The sequence below is a fragment of the Morchella importuna genome (genome assembly GCF_003444635.1).
Source record: "Morchella importuna strain M04M26 chromosome Unknown Morimp01GS012, whole genome shotgun sequence".
Taxonomy (NCBI): domain Eukaryota; kingdom Fungi; phylum Ascomycota; class Pezizomycetes; order Pezizales; family Morchellaceae; genus Morchella; species Morchella importuna.
In genome coordinates this window covers 503,473-523,323 of record NW_025763409.1, presented here as the reverse complement: position 1 = coordinate 523,323, position 19,851 = coordinate 503,473, and the positions used below count along the sequence as shown (strand labels likewise).

Here is a 19,851-nt window from a genome sequence, read left to right as displayed (position 1 = left end):
GAATCAAGTTTAGTTGTTTCAGTTATCTTGCTGTTGAGGTTGTGTATGTATTTTTCATACAATTGAAGGCTCAAAGGCCGGTTTTTATCTTTATAGGTCATTCTCTTTTGAATTCGAGGCTGGGCTAAGAAATAACAACCATTGGTAAGGTCGGGTCCGGTTGATTCCGTGTTTTGCATGTTCTGGATTCCACACCTTCAATTCATATATGGTATCAATTGGCGCCATAGGTACCCATAAAAGTAATTTTGTAAATCTCATATTACATAGTAAATCAGAGCTCAGAAGTTACTACGCGATGGCATGTTGATGGGTCAAATGCATGAATTGAACACAAAGTATGTAGAAGGACCCAACAATTAAGATTACCTACCAACCGAAGTTGTGGGCACATCAAACAATAGTTCGAGTAGAGATGACACCCTTGACTTCCTCACTTGCCACGATCGAGTGTCGTTATGAAAAGGAAAAAAGAAATTATTAATGCACAACAAATTCACCTAACGTGGATCGAGGATTAGGTTCAACCCGTCGGAGATATAAGACTGTCTTTAATGTCCACTACATAGAGACAACTGCACTAGGCCACGGCGGCCGAGGTTGACTTCTGTCTATGAATACCGGCAGCATCCCCGATCCGCATTCTTGAACATATCCACCACAACACAACAAACGTCTTGCCATGCTGGCCTGAGACATTCTAAGATGTCGTTGTGATCAAGAAACATTCCTGGGAGCATTCCATTGGTTCACCGGGCAACTCAATAAAGACCGAGGCCGTGAAGGAATGTATCCTCTTGGGTTTTCAACATACACACAGCTAGCCAGCTAGAATCTCCGGTCACCCAACTCCCAGGGACAGTTTTGTTTTGTATCGTACCGTGGGCCAAGAGAGTTGAAATAAGGTGTGGAATGCGTCCGTTGCGAGATCGGGGTTCGGCGGTTGTGTTGCACAGGACTGGGATCATGAGACGGAACCAGGGCGGTGGAAAGGAATAAGGACGCTGTAATATGGGGGGTGCCGGTTGGTTATTTAATAGGGGAGAGTCGGGATTGTATGGTGGGGTTTTTATTTTTTGTTTCTTTCGTATTGATTGAGTGTTGGGAGGCCTTGTTGGGAGACGGGACAGGACCTTTGGCTGGTGTAGTAATCCCGCGTGGCTTCTCTCTGAGTTCTATAGTAGCAGGCTGCTATGCAGCCGAATGTAAGGATATATTACGAGACTACCGATAAGGGTTAGTTGATACTTAGCAATACTGTATCCATAGCCAGAGAGAACACTCGGCACTGTAGGTACATGTTAAAGTTAGAACAGATATACCAGACTAACTGGTATATCTTCTCGGTTAGCAGACTCTTCCCCTATCATCAATCGAGTCATCTACCATACATCAAGCGTCTCTTCTTCTGCCTCTCCGTGGTTACATAATACAGCCATACTAACAACTACTGTCTGGGCGTGCCTTGATTGCCTAGGTAAATATTGGCTACTGGGGACGTGTGTATCTGAGCACTCTGCTAGTAAGTCTGCCCTACCCAAAAAAGCCCATGACCTTCTCTGTTCAGTTGGAAGCCCCGAAGCAAAGGCCTGTAGCTCAGTTGCTCACTACTCCCTGGTTCCCAGAGCCCTACGAGAAGGAGTAAAGTTTCTCGGAAAAACGTTCATGGAGAGGCCGAAGGATCCTGCTAGGGATATCCTTATTTCCCTTGGGCCCGGATGATCCCGTACGTGCCGGACATCGATCCTGCATTATCGTTTCTTGGGCAGACAGATGACGGCGATACACGAAGATGATGTCTCTTGGCTTTGACCTGCTCAAGTAGGTGTACTGCTACCAACACCGTACAATTATAGCTGCGCACGAGATTGATAATGCTCTTTAGTACCATGGTGTCAAGTGGTTGTTTCCACCAATACACGCAGTGGTGTTACAATTCGTTAAAGCACACTGAACTGGGAACCTTATGTTGGGTGTCTTGATGTTATGTAGGGTACTTTTTCGGATGCGCACAAACAAAACAATTTTACCATCTGCTCCCTCCTCTCCCCCCTTTTCCGGCCTTTGGGGTTGGTTGGGTGGGGAAAAAAGCAAAGCCTCCTAATTCTCCTCGCTATTCCCAATCAATAACATACGGCCGCTGGAGGGGATGTTTCCTGGGTTTCTGTTTGTTTGGCCCAGCTTTATGGCTTTCTCGGCTCCAGAGTTGTGTGTGCTTGCATGCTTGCTTGCCACCTCAGGAGGAAGTTATGGATGGATGGAGCTGGATGATAGAGTACCATGCATTGCCGTCTTTTCTATCGGAGAATATCACTCGGCCTTGGCGCAGCTGAGCTGTGTAGTTTTCACCCCTGCCCTGTCACCGAGCTCAACTTGCATTGATGTGGCTAGTTACTCGACCTATTTTCAGTTCAGCTGCGAAGAGATCTCACCCTCTTCTGGATTCTTCGCCCGATGTGTGAGTATCCAGACAGACTGACAGACAGAAGAGACAGCAGACTGACAGATAGGTGAAATGTGTTTGTTCAGCTACTCTACCTACCGCGCGTTTCGAGGCTGTCTTTTTCTCAAAGCCACAACAAATCAATTTGCGACTGCAGTGCATATGTATGTCATAATCTATTCTCGTACCCGCAGCTGGCTGATGTTCTTGCAAAAGCTCCCTTCTCTCTGCATGATAGTCGCTGATCCTTATGTCATTGCGGTCACGGACCGTTGCCTGCCATACTCTTTTTTACAATGTCACAAACGCCCCCTTCCCTTCCCTCCCCTTCCCCCATACATTCCCCATTTGGTTTCATAATTTTGGAAGCCCCAATACGGTAAGTTCAGGTGTTTCATGTGCCGTCTAGCACGGACGAGAGGGAACGTGAATTTCATTTAAGCATGTCAGCCCGGGGGGAGGGACGCAGTACTCGACCTTCAGATTCCCCAAAAAAGCCCATACTTACTAGCTAGGGAATTTGCTAGGGTCTTTTTTTTTTATTGCTTTGCTCTCTCTCCTTGATCTCTTTTTTTTTTTTTTTTACTCTCACTCCCGACTCCATGTCTTTGTGAACGCCGGCCGTCAACAAACAAACAAAACCTCCCAACGACGCCTCCATGTAAACAGAAACAGAAGAAAGTACAGAAATAAACAGAAACACAAATATGTCTCTCCTTCAACTCCCTAACGAGCTGCTCATCCACATCGGCGAACAACTGAGCCTTCTACCCGAATGCTCTCACCTTAACGCGTTACTGCGGACAAACCGACGGCTCGCCGAGCTGGTCCAACCGCTCCTCGACAAGAAGGCTGTCCCCGTGGACCTCGGCCGGCGGAAAAGGGTGCTCCACTTGGCGGCGGAGAAGGGTTATGAGCGGCTTGCCGGGGCGTTGCTGGAGAATGGAAGTTATGTTGGAGCTCTCGACTGCAACGGGTGGACGCCGCTGCTGCACGCTGCGGCAAATGGGCATGATGGAATAATACGCAAGCTACTGGCGAAGGGGGCTAATATTGAGGCGAAGAGCTACTGGGGAGATCGAGAGACCGCACTTCATTGTGCGGCACTGGAGGGGCAGGAGGCGGCGGTGAGGGTGTTGCTGGAAAAAGGGGCGAAGCTGGATACGAAGGCTCAGTCGAGGTCGACGGCACTACATTTTGCGGTGGAGGGTGAGAAGGAAATGATCGTGAAGCTCCTTATCGACAAAGGGGCTAACGTCAACATACAGAGAGACAACGAAACGGGCAACTACGCAGTACACCTGGCTATCCAGAACGAAGACGAGTCTATACTGGTGCTCCTGCTTGACCACGGAGCGAACCACAAGATGCAGAATAGAGCCGGAGATACAGCTCTCCACCTCGCCAGCTCGGACAAATGTCCCCCCGAGATGATGAAGTATCTGCTGGAGAAGGGTGCGGACTTCACAATACCAAACCAGCGGGGAGAGACACCACTACACATTGCGGCAAAGAGTAATAACACAGAAGCGGTCTTTAGAATGCTCCGGCTGGGCGCCGCAACAGTCATTAATTTCCGGGATGCAGATAACAACACTCCGCTCCTCTGCGTGGCAGCCGGCTCAGACCCAGTCGAGGTCAAGAGAGCCAACTCCAGCAGGTTATCACGCCACCGGTCCTTCGAGCGTCTCCCGCCCCGTCGAAGCAACACGGAACCGGTCCAAGACATCCGGGCAGCGTCACTCGCGATGGAGGGCATCAAAAACGACATCCTCAAGATGCTCCTCGAAAACGGCGCAAACGTCAACCACCAAGGAAAACGGAAACAAACAGCCCTCCACCTCGCAGCCGTAAATGGTTACGAGGACATGGCCCGGATACTGATCGAGAATGGGGCCGACACAACACTCAGGGATGAGAACGGTTCCACAGCGCTCGACCTGGTGGAGGAGTATGTGCAGAAGTACCGCGAGGGCGGCGCAGCGGGGCGTGGCACGGTGCTGGGTTTGAAACAGCTGCTAAGGAGTGACTCGACCCTAAGTCGGCGGGAGAGCGTCCAGGGCTCTCCTGGCCTCCGGGATCTGAAGACGGGGTTAAGTAGGAGGGATAGTGCGCAAGGGTCGCCGGGGCTGCGGGACTTTAGGAGCGCGAGTAGGAGGGACAGCATTCAGGGATCTCCGAGTGGTCTACGGGAATTGAGGAGTCCGCCGCCGATCAGGCCGATCAGTGTTAATGAGATGGGCATGCAGAGGAAGGTATCGAAGCGCTCAGGGCCAGGCATTAGGTTCCCAATTCGGGTGGTGCAGAGGGTTGATAGTTTGGGGCATGTCTCGGAGACATAACGGGCTATATCACTAATAGCGATTTTTTTTCCCGATTTTTATTTTATTTTAACTTGGACATCTAAAGACTCTTTCCTTTATTATTTCTCTTTTTACTAAGTACTCTACCCTGGTGCATTATTTGATTTTCCTTTTTTTTTCTCTTTTTTTACTATGCATGGAAGGTTCTTGTAGTTTACGGGGCAGCTGGGATATATGTCGGAATGCGGGAATAGTCATGTGCGGGCAAGGGTAGGCGGGGGAACCGGCAATGTGGGTTGGCGGGCGGGGCTGCGGCGGCGGTCGGGCGGGGGGGGCCTTTTGTGCTCTTTTTACTCTAGGCTAAGGTTGTATTTCTAGGATTTCCTTTCTTTCTTGGAGTGGGGGGGTAAAATTACTGGAGTTTTTTGTTTTGTCTAGACTTTTTTTTGCTCTGCTTTCTCATCATCATATCGCTCTTGCACGAATGCCATGACGGCGTCCTTTTTTTGTTTTTTGCATCGCGTTTGTTCTGTTGGACTATTACTACTGCTACTGCTACTGCTGTTGCGCTTACTTACTACTACTACTACTTACTGGGTTTCGATGTAACCTTTACTGCTTACTGCTTAACTATTCTGTTGTGTTTGTGTTGGTCTCTCTTTCGAGTATTTTTCTCTCTTTTTTTTCGTGCTGTGGAATAATTAACTTATCTACCGGGCTCACTCACACCCTTAATCCTCCTCCTCTCTAGCTACATGTATGTAGCAATCACTCATTCTTTCCTTAATTCACTCGCATTTACTGTGCTGTACCTACATAAAGATCTAGACACTCCCATAACCAATGCAAAACCGTTGACAATCGAATCAGTGGCTTCTTTGATACATGCATGCACCCCACATCTCGCTTGTCGTGTGTGTCGCACTTTCTGCCTCCCGCAGCAGGGGGTGCTGCCTGGAGTTGCGGTGTGGAGCTGTGGTGCCGGTGGTAGTGGTGGTGGTGTATGTAGGGGAAGGATGGAAAGGGGCTAGTGTATGCTGTTGTGAAACTTATCACTCGATGCTCCACATCATCACTCTCGAATATCCTGAATTTCAATACAGTCCTCAAACACACATATGAAATAGAGTAGATGTTCTGATGGTGAGAATCATACCACGTATTGTGAGAGTGAGAGTGATCGGCACGTACTGCCGAAATTAACGAATTGGAGTGCGGAGAATTTGGTGGTGCCCCTTACATCTACTCTGAATACTCCTGCTAGCTACTAGAGTCTAGTCGCGCGGTATGGGATTATTATATAGATACAATGCAGGTTATATAGATAGCTATTAGTATGGATATGCAGGATCGAGGGAGTTAGGGAAGGAAGGGCATGCTTGATCTGGTTGTAGGTAATTAATAATTTTAATTGGGAAATCTCGATTAATCGATTGATTGATTTGATTGATCGTTAGTGCATTGACCATCTAGCGCCTAGCTAGCTAGCTGGCTGGCCGGGGCCAGGGCCAGGGGGGTAAGGTACATGTAGGTGATGGGCCTTAATAATTGCGGTTCTTCCTACATACTACATAGCAGATATCGACTAGAGTATTGAAGACCTCTAGCTCTCGGTAGACCTGAAGGATCTCCAATCCAGCCCAGTTTCGAATACTCTGGTCCAGATTCCAATCCGGACCGGTGGATTTCAAACTGGGCTTAAGAGTTTGCCATATCGTGGTTTTGGAGCTCTGGATGGCGGTTTTTCAATGGGGCTTTTTGGGTCTGTAGAATACTGTTCGTTCTGGGAGAGGGGGTAGAGAGGTAGAGATGGATAGATGGGGGTGGAAAGGTGGAGTTGGAGGGGTAGGTACGGGGTGTTGGTACTGAGTGGGTTAGGGTTTTTTGAGGGGTATGGGTGGGTATGGGTAGGTAGGGTGGAGAGCAATGGACAACGCGCGTCAAAGCGGGCAATGGGAGGTTCTGGGCCAATCATTTTTGGAGTTTGAAAAACTGGTACCATGGTTGTTTTATTCACCACAGAAGTTTAATCGGTGGCTAATCTTCGCACTGGATACATGTATCTATGAAGAGCTCCTAGCTATGTTCTCAACAAGTAAAAAGAACAGAACTGGACCGCTAGTTGATTACTAACAAGTAAATAAAAGAGACATCATTTACGCGTTTAACAAAGACATTAAAGCATTGATTGATTTGCAGTGTTACAAATACCCAGCTACACGCACCCAAGAAAGCAGAAACCCAAGCCCAACTGCAAACAAAAAAAAGAATAGAAAAAACACATAAGCAACCCACGCAAAACCAGTCCCAGTCCCATGCGCCCTGCTAAATATACCTTCATTACCCCCCAGAAACTAACCAGCTACTACAGTAGCTCTCTTTCTTTCCCCCTTCCTTAACTCTCAACCCACAGCTTAAACCGGATCGCCGCGAATAGTACCATAACTCGTCCCCTGGACCCGCTCCGAAAAGACAAACGGCGCGGGCCGCTCCATGAGCCGGCCGGCCATGGACTGCTCCTTGCGCTCGTAGTACACCCACTCGAGGTAAAAGGCGTGCAGGTGGCCCGGCAGGTAGCCGAGGATTGTGAGCACGATGTTGATGAGGAGGTCCATGCCGCAGCCGGCGACTGCAAAGACACCGAGCGGGGGGAACTGGAGTATTTGTTAGTTTTGGGGGGGATTTGATTGGTAAGGTTGTTGTGATTGGAAAGGGTTGGATTGGGGGAAGGGGAGATGGGGGGAGGAGACGTACGATGACTGTCATGACGATGAGGAGGAAGGCGGAGACGAATCCCATGTTGGATGATTGGGTTGAGTTGGTTTGTTTGGTGTGGTTTGTTTGTTTATATTGGTGGTTAGTGGGCGGATGAAGCTGTGAAATTTGACTTGACTGGACTTGCAGAGGATGAGCTGTCGTGGGTGCGGAATTCAAGTGTTATAAAGGAATACGAATCGTGTGACGTCACCAGCAACCAGTCTACACACCCTGGCCCTGATCGGCGGGTGGGCTAACCGCTTTCGGGGGGAAGCACAACAGACGTTACTTGCCTGATCTGGAGGTATAGGCCCGCGGGATATGGATTTTTCTTGTTGAGGGGCCTGATAGGTTTTGGGTGGGCGAGCTGGAAGCTGGGGTTGGGGGTGGTAGTTTGATCATTGACACTCACCGCGCCCGCGGTTCCGCGGTAGATAAGCGAAATAGGCGTCAAACCTACATGTACACAGCTGCAGACGACTCGCCTTGTATATAAGCATTCGGATTTTTTTGTACTCTGAGCATATTCATTGCACCTTGTAACAGCCAAAGCGCCTACTAGCTGGGTAATTTTATGCACATCCGCTTACTGATTGAGCTTGTTGCCAGCGTTTCTTTACGTATCTGCATACGTGCTTTTGTCTTTAGAGCAAGCTGTCCTCTAATGATAAATCGTAATTATAAGGCGGACCTTCTCCTCTCTTACTTCATGTCAACTTATCAGTTCTTACATACATCGTCTCTCTCCTCCCGATAAGAACAACTGGATACATGAGCGAACACGGCGCATGATCCGGCAGAAGGTTATCATTTAACCCCTCCCCAGCTATTAGAACACTACGACGGACAACTCAAGGGGAAAGGCACCGCCTGTTCAGTTGCCATCGGCTCATGCCGACAGATTCAGTCAATATCTCGTTTCCTGGAATTCAAAAGGAGAGCATGGAAATAGGTCTCATAAGCTTGTTCAAAGTTCAGGACGAGTTCTGGGCATAGAATTGCCTCGTTTCCCCTCCCCGGTTGACAGGCTCTGTTAGAGCTAAGTAATTAATAAATTATCAATCAATCAATCAATCAGTTCTATTTGAGCAAATTACGAGTGAGAGTATATGACTAAGCACGGAATTTCTACAAATTTTGCCTTTTAAGGAGAATTACAAATTTACAGACCAATTACAATATCCTGCGGCGAGTGCGAGAACACTAAAAATGGGAAATCACTCATACGCGGCCGTCACCTAACAATATATGTTTGCGGCTGGGTACATGATTCAAGGATGTATGAGGTTTATGAAATTAGGCACTAACTCGAGAGATTCTCTATAAACATTTGTCGGGGTAAAACTAATATAAACATTGTGTTCTCTTGGCCATGGTTACCAACTCTTAGTGGGTGAGATAGGCTCGTCCGTAATAAGTGAAATACCTATGTAACTAACGTCGCGACCAGAAAGACTGACCCTAGGACTGCATAAACACGAAGCTGCGTGTATCTTCAAGGTAATGGCAGGAATATAGCGGTTCGAAATGATTTGGGCTTCCCTGATCATTAGGCTGCGAGCCATGTCATACGTTTGGCGAATTTGAATCTCAGAATATCACTCGGTCTCAGCCCATCACTCGTGTTGGGGCGTCTTGGCCTTTTAAACGGCAACCGAACACAGTCTATCCCGGCGCTGCCTAGATACATGTAACTAGTCCCTGTCATTCTCAACATCATCTCGTACCTACGAGAACGTACACCGGATTTCATGACTGACTACATCCTTTCTTAAGGCCGCTTTCAACTACCATCGTGGTATTTTCAAGCGCTTTTTTATGGTTCCATCTCCTTACACCTTGAAATATAGCTTTCATGACCTGTTCGTATAAAGGCCATTTCTGCCCCGTTGCTCAGAAATTTTTACTACATCATCGTTCGAACATTGCAAAGCATACAAGCTCAACACTCAACACTCAACACTCAATACTCAATACTCAATACTCGATACTCAATACTCAATACTCAACGCTTAAACAACCGTAACTTCTCTAGCTCTCACAATACAAACTCAACTTGCAAACAAGATCAAGATGTCTAATAACACAAGATCTCATAGAGAGACCGAAGCAGCCACAGGCTCCCGCGATCCCACTAAGTCACCTCGTGGAAAGACCACCCTGGCCGATACCGTCGCTGCCGACCCAGGCACTCCGACCAGGAAAAGCCCTATAAGAGCTACCCCTACCCGCAAAGCAACCCCTACCCGCAAAACCCCAGCCTCACCAAGCACCACCCAGCCTGTCCCCGACTCCCCTGTTCCCCGCGGCCGCCGCACCCTCGCAACAAAGCCCCCCCGCAAAATCACCAAAGCTGTCGCCCCTTCTAGCCCGGTCCGGAGGTCCTCCAGGCCCCCCGTTCCAATCGACCGCTACACAGACCCATGGATGTCAACCCGGAGGCCCTCCTCTCCCTCAAAGAGAGATATGGAAGACGAGATGGGGAGGGTGTATGAGCTGTCGGCGAATATGGGAACCGAGGAGGAGCAGAGCTACAGTTTGATGCCGTGTGCGAGGGCGGGGCTCATGGGGGCTTATGTGATAGTGTGGGGACTGGACGAGAAGGAGGGTGTTCGCAGGGAGATGATGTTGTCCGTTTGGGAGGAGCCTGAGAAGGGAGTGAAGCCTCCTAAGGCACCGAAATCGCCGGCTAAGCGTAAAGTTGCCAAGAAGGAGTCGTCGTCTAAGAAGTCTAAACCTACCAGGAAGCTAAAGGTGGTGGAGAAAGCTCCCGAAGAGTATGACGATGACGAAGTGGTGGAGGAGGAGAAGGAGGAGGAGAAGGAAGAATCTCCGAAGAAGAAAGTAATGCCCAAGAAACCGAGATCCCCAGTGAAGCCGAAGGCCCTGACTAAAGGGAAAGGGAAAGTTACAGCAGAAGTGGAGTCTCCGGAGAAGCCGAAAGCTGTGAGGAAGCCGAGATCTCCGGTAAAGCCAAAGGTGCCGGCCAAGAAGGGCAAGGCCCTACTAGCACAGGAAGTAAAGAAAGTGGCGGAATCCCCAGCGACAACTCACCAGGCGTACGTGGAGGAAGAGGACGAATTATCCCGACAGGAGCAGAAGGAGAAGCGCCAGAGAGAGCGCCGGCTCCGGCTGGCGGGTGTTAAGCCTTCATGGTATAGTTCGGACCCGGACGTGTAGGTCAACGAAGTCTTGACTATTACCGGATTTGTAGGGAGGGAGATCGATGGTGATCTTGGATGTTGTCTTTTGTGGTTTCGTAAGTGCTGTTTTGATCATTACCCCCACATTCATTTTGCTGGTTTGTTTCCTATGTCATACGTGTTTTTGCTTGTGTTTGCGCTGTTTGAATATGTTGTTTCTGTTTCTGTTTCTGTTTTATGCTTACCTATCACACTCGTTTGATATTTCCCTATGTTGCGTGCTTTTGCGTTGCTTTTGCGTTCTGTTTGTGTTGCTGGCTATTGAGGCATTATTAGAAAAAAAGCTACCTAGTTATTAGATTAGATTAACGAATATCGAGTTAAATCACATCGGTTTACTTACGCCCCATCTCGATCGCTGGTACTTTTCTGCAATTACGTGAGGGCGTACATATGTACCCGCCTCACGATGGGGATAGTTATATAAGTGAATAAGGATAAGTGGCAATTAGGGAGTACAAGGTATTTAGCTCATTAAAGGTAAGTTACAGTTAATTACTTATGCTTCTGTGGTTAGTTACTCCCAAGCCAATCACATATGATCAATATTCTGACAAGTGGGCTCAGGCCCTGTAGGTCAACCAACGTACAGACGACAAATCACTCACCCCAACCCAACCCAACCTACGATTGCAGCTAGCGAGTGATACCCCATGATTAAGAATTACACCGGAAGCTAAGTATTCCTTCCCAGAATTCCTATCTATCCGTCTACCATCACGAAACCCAACCCATCAAAATCGTGTTCGTCATCTGTTCATCGGGAATTTTAATAGATCTCACACGCTATCTCGAGCTCCCCTTTTCTTTTCCTCCCCGCACGTAGGTACATGCACCCGGGGCCAAATCACCACGCGCGAAATCGCATTATCATTACCCGCCTAGAACAACAGCACAACACACAACAACAGCCTTCTGCTGATGAATCTACGACACAAATCCGATCGTTAGAAAGAATCTCGATGTTTTTTTGCACCACCCGAGGAGTTATGTAGGAAGAAGTGTACTCTAGAGAGGGAAGGAAGGAAAGATCCCCTCTTCACCTTCCCGCACTCCCGTGGTGCATTTTTGCTTGGCGATACAGGGTTGCCTTATCGCAGAAAACAAAATACATTCAAAAAAAATAAAATAAACAATAGGTACTCGACATATGTATTGTATTGTACCATATGTCTTGCGAATCGGATCGCAGCCCCCCCCCCCCCCCCCCACAGCCCAGCTCTCCACTCACGCTCGAGAGATAGTACAACAGCGAAACCCCACCTTTGATGGGGCGGGAGGGGGGGCACGAAAAAGCTTAAATTTCCTACAGCGAGCGAGTCCAGGGTTGCACTGCAGCATCATCAATCATACACAGCATACAGTCACTCACGGGGTGAAGGCGGATCCTGTCTAATGGCGGTCAGGGATTTGAGGCCAATAGAAGAGTTAGGTTTTGGACGCCAAGGGCAAATTACTGCAAACAGAACCATCAGACAGGATCCGCCGTCAGTAGGTGAGCGACTGTACATACACAGCACAGCATCTCGGAAGAAGACGGTCGGTCACAACGCTGCTTTTGTGAGTACTGTGGTATATATAACGGGACGATAGACGAATGGTCTCATCTGAGTATGTAACAAGGGCCATGGGAAGTTTATATCATAAAAGTAAACAAAGAGGAGAGCTGTTTTTGTTTGGACACGTGGGAACGGGGAAGGGGAGTGAGTGGGAGAGGTGATGATTTGATGGAGAGGTTCCGCGGGTGGCTTCCTTCCTCGTTCTTTGCCCGTTCCTCGCCGTATGCGAAATCGGGTCTGCTACGTGACTACAGTACTAACTGCGAGGTATCATACTATCTAATCTACTACTCTACCTACAGTACCGATATGTCGCCTATATACGTCTAAGGTATCACTTTTTTTTGCATCCTCATGTGGCTCTACGTAGAGTACCGGGGACTGCCGTAGCCTTATGGTCATGGGTAGTGTTTGAAGAGAGAGGGGTCCCGGGCCCGGGGGGTGACAAACAGAAAGTGAAGATATATTCCAAATGTCACATTGGACCGGGGGGGAAGGAAATATGTAGACGTCATTACATTCACAGCCTTCCTTTACTCCTCTTCCTCTTCCATCTCTTCTTTTCACGCCCGGCGCCCGTTATTTGTCGGGGCCGCGTGGGGAGGGCACGATATCACATACTCTATACTCTCGACGCGGATCCCATCCTGGTACACCGTACATGACTGACTGATTTATTTACTTGGTAACATTTCTCGTTTCGGGTGCTGCTCTGCCCTGCTGATATATGAGGAGGAGAGGAGAACTACCGTTATTCCCGGCTCGTCGTCTTGATATACCCGGGTTAGGTACCGGCCCTTTGTAGCTACAAATGTAGTACCTACATGGGTACAATAGTTGGAGGTAGTAGAGTAAGTGAGGTGAGAATAGGCGCTGCTACACTACCTATGATATCATGAGAGATGTACTCCGCATTGCGAATTTTAATTTACCGTGCCTCTCCTTCTCTTTTCTGCCTTCTTCATGCCCTGTCTTGCCCTGCCTGTCCCGCCCTGTCTATCTGTCTGTCTTACCTGTACTCACCACCTTACCCGCGTTGCCTCGCGGTAGAAGTATCTCCCGGTAACTTGTACTACTACCTACTGACTGTCTACTGACATGACTTCTACTAATTTGCCTACTAGCTAGCTCGAACCACAACCACCCCTTTTTCTCTTTGCATTTTTCCGACAGACACGCGCAGTGACAGTCAGTGACAGTGCAGGCAGCTGAAAGAATTACTTTTTTTTTTCTTTTTTGCCCTTCTTCATTCTGCTTCTGCTTCTGCCTCCTAGTCTTTTTTTCTTTTTTTTCGGTTTTACCCTTCCAGATGGATGTGATATATCCGCGCGCGCCGACGACGACGACCACGACCACAACTGGCACGACGACGACGAACATCTCTCTAGCTACGGGGTCTGCCCATAATGTGCAATGATATCATACCCCATCATTTTCAGGAGCACACATTCAAAAAAAAAAAAAAAAAAAAACTAATACACATCGGAAAGAAAGAAAAAAATAAAAAATTTAAGATTAGATGAGCCTCCCTAAAAGCAAATGCAAAAGCAAAAAAGATTTCGCCACCGCCCTACTCTAGAGTACACGCTTACCAGCGTAAGAACCAGAAAATGCAGTTGCTCAGGGCAAGGATAATTTGTATGGAGTGGCGTCGTTCTCTCATACAAATAATCCCTGTTTCCGTTACTTGCATTTTCTGGTTCTTTTGAGGGTAAGCTGTACTCCTAGACCCTAGAGTAGGTACTCTCTATGTAGCTCCAGAGTACCGGCGGCGGCCCTTAATATCCACACTTCACTTTTCCACCCTGCGATCCCAGCCCCTTAAACGGCCAGTCAGTCACGGGTAAAATCAGCAAAAAAAAAAATCAAAAAAATCAAAGCGTGGTAGGTATGATATCATTGCCAACGTACATATACGGCGGGCGGGTGAGAGTTTCAGGATATATGTGAACCACTTCGTGCGTGAGTCTTCACCGCCAGCAATGTACTCTAGCTAGCTAGGGTAGCGGGATGATCACGATGATATTCCGTGGTGTTTTGGGTTTGCACTTTACGCCCTTTGTAGATTTGTAGATGATGGCAACACTTTTTTATTTTTATTTTTCGTTTTTTATTTTTCGTTTTTTGCTATTTACCCCGCCCCCCCGGAATAGGGTAGGGCGAATAGATAGATAGATAGATGATAGACAGATCCCTATCTGTACATATCTACTCTTCTCTACCACAAAAGTGACGGGGGGAGGGAAAAAGAAACGAAACGAAATGCTGTCTGCAACCGAGCGAGTGAGGAGACAGACAAGGCAAGCAAGCAAGCTGTGCGCAGGTGGTCGTCAAAACAATGGCCTTGAATTTCTGATGATCCCTGTAGGTAGGGTGCTGTATGTAGATATGTAGAGAGAGGTAGCAAACAAGGATAGAAAACAAAAAATAATCCGACAAATTTTTTTTTTTTTTTTTTAACCTGCAGTAGATAGAGTAGATAGAGTACACTGATTGATAAAAAGAGAGAGGAGGAGAAGAAGAATTAAATGGAATGGTGCATACAAACATAAACATATCAAAAAAAAAAAAAAAAAACGCACAACCCACACACAGAGAGAGATATACCGAAAGAGATAGCGACAGACAGAAAAAAAAAGTATGATAACTAAGTAATTGCCGAGCGCATCAATGTCTGCTCCCGTTTCTCTTATTTCTTTTTTTTAATTTTATACTCCCACTTTTACCCCACTGTCTCGTCTGCCGGTTTGCGATGGGGGTGGAAATTCCCGTCCACGACCGGGCAGACAAGACAGACAGACAATTCGGCGGCAAGTTCCCAACCAGCCCCAACTCCCATACCCGTACCTGCTGCTGCTGCTGCTGCTGCTGCTGCTGCTCTCCACACACTCACACTCCCGCGCTGCACGTGGTGCGCCTGTGCACATCAAGTTTTCCACCCTCTCCGCGTCCCCATCTCCCTTCCCTTAGCACTCCTATAATCCTCATAACCCCCCTGTCCGCTTTTCTGCTGCTGCTGTTGCTCCCCATCAGTCTGGACGTGCTGCTGCTGCTGCGGTACCGGTGGTTGAGGAGGAGGAGGGAACGGCGGGAACCCTTGCTGCTGCTGCTGCTGCGGTTGCTGGGGCCACGGATATCCGTACCCCTGCTGAAATTGCTGGTGCATCATCTGCTGGAAACCCGGTGGTGGCGGCGGAGGAGGCGGGGGCGGCCAAAACTGTCCCTGGGGGTATCCGTACGGCATTTGCGGCATAGGAGGGGGAGGGGGAGGAGGGGGGTAGCCCTGCGGAGGGGGGTAATGTTGTTGTTGTTGCTGCTGGGCGAGCTCGGGTGGGTAATTAAGATGCGGCTGTGGTGGAGGGGGCGGGATGCCCTGTAGGGGCGGCTGCGATTGCCCAAATGAGGGACGCGCCGGGGACCGGCTGCGGGAGCGCCATGAGGGAGATCTACTTCTCGACTCGCGATACCTCCTTCGGCCACCTGATCGCGATCGCGATCGAGAGCGAGATCGCGAGTATGAACCGCTGCGCTCGCTATCAGAGTAGCTCCCTCGTCTGCGACTCCTGCTAGCCCTGCCCTCTGACCGGCTACTCTTGCCCTCCGCTGCCGCGCGCTTCTTCATTCTCATGTTTTCGCAGAAGCTGCGACTCCATCCATAGTAGCCTTCACCCTCCCCGGCGCTGCCAAATAACCCGCCCACTGCATCTGGATCGCCAGCGCCAATGTCTGCGCCGGAAAATATCCCTTCGACAGAGGCAAGGAAGCCCTTGACCGCTGTCGCAAGGGGCTCACTTGGGGTGAGGGTCGAAAACTGGATCGGCTTGACCATGCGCGGGTTTATGGGGGTTGGCGCATTAGGTTTGAGGTGCGGGAGGATGTTAGCTGCCGGAAGATCGTAAAAGGGAAGCGACGGGTCTCCATGGAACGGCGGAAGGAGCAGTGGGCGCTCTGTCGCTGGCTTCACACGTGGAGAGGAAGAGGACTTGTTCCCTGCTGCTGCGTCGCGAACGGCAGTGAGAAGCTCGGCCGTGAATGGCGCGGGGTAGTACGACTGGGTTTTCCATAGGTTGAGGAGTCGCTCCACCTTGGCAAGTTGCTTGACGGCTCCAGGGGCGATCGCTGCGGTGAAGAGGTCTTTGAGAAAAGTTTTAATCTCCTCCGGAAATGTTGGGGACGGCTCATTGCGAGTCGTATGATGTAGTATATCGTTGACAAGGTACAGCATATGCAGCCTCTGTCTCCTCGGGCTCGGACTCGGTCCTGAAGGAGGCTTGGTGAGTGATGGTGAGAGGGCGACCAAGTACTTTCCGAGCAGGACGACCCTAGCTCGCGACGTCACGTAGCGTAGAATCCATCGTTTACAGTTCTTGAGGAAGAGTGATGACCCGGTTAGTCTTGATATGACAGTAAAAAAAAAACCACCCCGAAGCGAAGAGAGGGGGGTTAGGGTAGTAGGTGCTTGTGTGTATCAACCTGGATGTTTGATGGGGAGCAGATGGTGAGAGCCTTGTTTAGCAGGGTGTGGAAGAGGGTGATCTCATCTAGAGGCACGGCTGTGGGGTCTGGACGAAGGAGACCACCGCGGAAAGAAGCGCGGGCGATTGAGACAGCGACAGCGGTAGTAGCCATCTCAGGAAAGAGAGAGGGGTCGAGAGAGTGTGGGGGAGGGCCGAGATTGAGGTCCCTGAGGGGTCGGGGGTGGTTATTTTTTTTTTGGTGAGGGGTCGTGACAAAGGAGGACAAGCAAGTCGACGTGGATGGGATCTGTGTGATGATTATGAAATTTCTTGGTCCAACGTTGTTGGGTGGATACTGATTTTTTTGGGGGTGGTGGTCAATGTATGTATTGGTGTGGGTTGTTGAGATTTGTTGGCTACCTGATGAGGCGACGTGACGTGACCTGGGGGGAGGCGATGAAGAGAAAAGTCTTGTCTGGTATGTAGAGAGCCTAGTAGGAGTAGAGTATGCCTCAGAAAGAGGTATGGTATGAAGTATAGTATGTAGGGGTTACCTAGTGAGAGTGAGAGGAGAGAGACAGAGAGAGAGCGCGAGTGAGAGATTGATTACTCGTAACTGGACCTGTTTCTGTGGTGAGTGAGTTCTGGTGATGGATGGATGTGGATGTATGGATTGTCTGTCGTTGATGTTGAGGTCTGATTGATTGATTGACTGATTGATAGGGCGATATACGCTTTGATACCAGTGTGATCTGTTCTTTAATTCTGTTCAGCAACTTTCATAGGCACTCGAGTCCCCACTACTACTCTATTTCCATAAGGCTGCTGCTGCTGCTGCTGCTGCTGCTCGTGGTTTGACGTATTCCTGTCTGTCGATGTAGGTATCATGTATGTACGTAAGAGTAGGTCTTATTAATCCCTCCTTCTTACACTTCACTTCTCGATGACGCTCACAGAAGGTAATGATCTAGTGATTGCACAAGCATGCCAAGCCATTCTTCAGTAACACCTCTCTCTCTCTCTGGCTCGCAACCGTTCTTTCATGCCCCGTGGTTGTGTTTCCCGCACTCGATACCGGGGCTCTCCGAGCGCAGACCCTGACCCTGATGATGCTGCCCTCCCTCCATCCAATCACGATACCAAGCATCCTGAAATGGACCCTTTCCCTCTAAGAAATACGCATCCATCCATCCATCCACTCCCGTCCCCTCCACCCCCTTTGCTTTTTCCCACCCATCGTGTGTAGGTAAAAAGTAGACTACCTATCTCCCTCTCTTCCCACCGGGCAATTGTCGAATGAGCTTCGCTCCGCTATAACCAGGGGTCGCAACTATTAACATCCCCACGCATACGGCTGCTCTCTTCGTCTCCGCCGACAGCTGGAGATCCCCAAGAAACCGATTCAACGCTCCGATCCTGTGCATTTAATCTTCCATCGAGACAACTTCCTGACCTGACCTTTGGCTGGCTGGCCCCATCATCGTGACAAAACTGGCCAGGAAACTACATACTCTACATGATGCTCACTCTACCTCCGCTGGCTTCTGCTATGTTCTGCTGTTCTTCTGTTATGCTGATGCTATGCTGCTTCATCATCAGCATCATCAGCCATCCCTCTAGAGTGCTTGCTAGCTAGCTAGTGAGCTAGCTACATAGCCAAAGTACCCTTCCTTCCCCTTCCTTCCTTCCTTCCTTCCTCCCCGCCCACCAGCACCAGCACCAGCACCAGCACCACCACCGCCGCCGCCCCGGTTCTGCAGGTCTGCACGGAAAAAGGAATTAACAGCACATTGCTTGCTTGCTTGCGTGCAGTGCTTGAGTGCTTCAGAGCTAGAGGCATAACAGCAGAGTGGTTTCATAGATTAGGGCATGCAAACTACTCTGGCATGTGTTCTGCTCTATTCTAGGCACACGTACGTAAATACGTACCTACAGCAGACAGCAGCAGCGGCGCGCAGGCAGGCGCAACAGTTCAGAGAAACTAGGGCTTTGTATGTACGTAAAGCCCACCTAACCTACTCTACTCTAGAGTTTCCCCAGAGCTAGAGAGCTAGGTAAGTAGAGCGGGTAGGTAGGTACAATACATACAATCCGGTACGCGCTTCCAACTGCTGCTCTCCAGCTCTACCCAGAGTTAATTGTTGCCGTGTGGTGCGCGCGCGCAAAGGAAAGGAAAGGAAAGGGAACTGAGTATGTAGAGTGGAGGAGTAGCTGTTACTCCAGAGCATAAAAATCATGTGCCTGTTATGCGGTGGCCTCCTCTACTCTAGCCCTTAGCCTCTGCCTCTGCTCACTGTCATGCCATGCTCGTGATCGTGGAAAAATAAAAATAAAAAAAATAGAGTATGTAGATAGATAGGGTGCTCGAGCCAGCCTGGCCCTGCTGTACGGCACTGTAAGCTGTAAGCTGTCTGTCCTATCTTTGCCTACTTGCTTACCTGCCTACCTGCCTCGTGTAAGTAAACCAGGGCGGGCAGGCAGGCAGGCACAAATAATACCATCCTTAATGTAACGTACGTGCTTCGCTCGTCATTTCCGCACCGTGGTTCCGCCTTTGCTCGTGAGAATTGCGAGAGAGAGAGAAAAAAAAAGTATTCTTGCTTTCGAAGGCAGCAGGCAGGAGAATGCAGGCAATTGCAATTGCTAAAACAGAATAGATGATTGCATTATCTCCGCAACCCCCCCCCCCCCCCCTTTCTAGCACCCTCTTCGGCCTTCAAAAGGCTGCAGTATCACACCGCCGCCCCCCCCCCCCCTTCCCCTCCCCCTTCAGATCTCAAGAGAGGAGAGAGAAAAAAATAAGAAAGCGTCAAACAAGGAAATGCAAAGGAAGGGCCTCCTATCCCAACATTATCCTAGCTACTATGAAACTGAAACTATAACGAGAGAAAAAAAAGGTCATGTAACCAAAAAACACCGTGTCATGTGCTCCAAAGAGTCCTCTCATTGAACAAAGGAAACCCACTCGATCGTGAAGAAAAAAAAAAAAATCTGGTGTCCTCCAGCCCCCAGCCATCCATCTGTCCCATCCCACCCATCGTGTCCTTTCCTGCCATGTCGTCCTTCCCCTACCAACCCAACCAACCCTCCTTCATTGCCTTAAGTTAAAACGTAGAATAGAGAAGAAGA

The 19,851-nt window shown here is 49.2% G+C and overlaps 4 protein-coding genes across 4 annotated transcripts; 2 read left to right on the top strand and 2 right to left on the bottom strand.

Annotated features, from left to right (window-relative positions):
* Positions 1-3,150: 3,150 nt before the first annotated feature.
* On the top strand, positions 3,151-4,785 carry LAJ45_04807 (uncharacterized protein; the record flags this gene model as incomplete). The annotated part of the gene is made up of 1 exon (XM_046114383.1): positions 3,151-4,785. The coding sequence occupies one exon, from the start codon at positions 3,151-3,153 to the stop codon at positions 4,783-4,785; it is 1,635 nt and encodes a 544-aa protein (XP_045972409.1).
* A 2,375-nt stretch (positions 4,786-7,160) lies between these two features.
* On the bottom strand, positions 7,161-7,545 carry LAJ45_04806 (uncharacterized protein; the record flags this gene model as incomplete). Its single annotated transcript, XM_046114382.1, has 2 exons — positions 7,161-7,400; positions 7,501-7,545. 2 exons carry the CDS (start codon positions 7,543-7,545, stop codon positions 7,161-7,163), a joined length of 285 nt encoding a protein of 94 aa, XP_045972408.1.
* A 2,031-nt stretch (positions 7,546-9,576) lies between these two features.
* LAJ45_04805 (uncharacterized protein) lies at positions 9,577-10,683 on the top strand (the record flags this gene model as incomplete). Its single annotated transcript, XM_046114381.1, has 1 exon — positions 9,577-10,683. The coding sequence occupies one exon, from the start codon at positions 9,577-9,579 to the stop codon at positions 10,681-10,683; it is 1,107 nt and encodes a 368-aa protein (XP_045972407.1).
* A 4,508-nt stretch (positions 10,684-15,191) lies between these two features.
* LAJ45_04804 (uncharacterized protein) lies at positions 15,192-16,894 on the bottom strand (the record flags this gene model as incomplete). The annotated part of the gene is made up of 2 exons (XM_046114380.1): positions 15,192-16,631; positions 16,739-16,894. The coding sequence occupies 2 exons, from the start codon at positions 16,892-16,894 to the stop codon at positions 15,192-15,194; spliced, it is 1,596 nt and encodes a 531-aa protein (XP_045972406.1).
* Between the last annotated feature and the right edge of the window lie 2,957 nt (positions 16,895-19,851).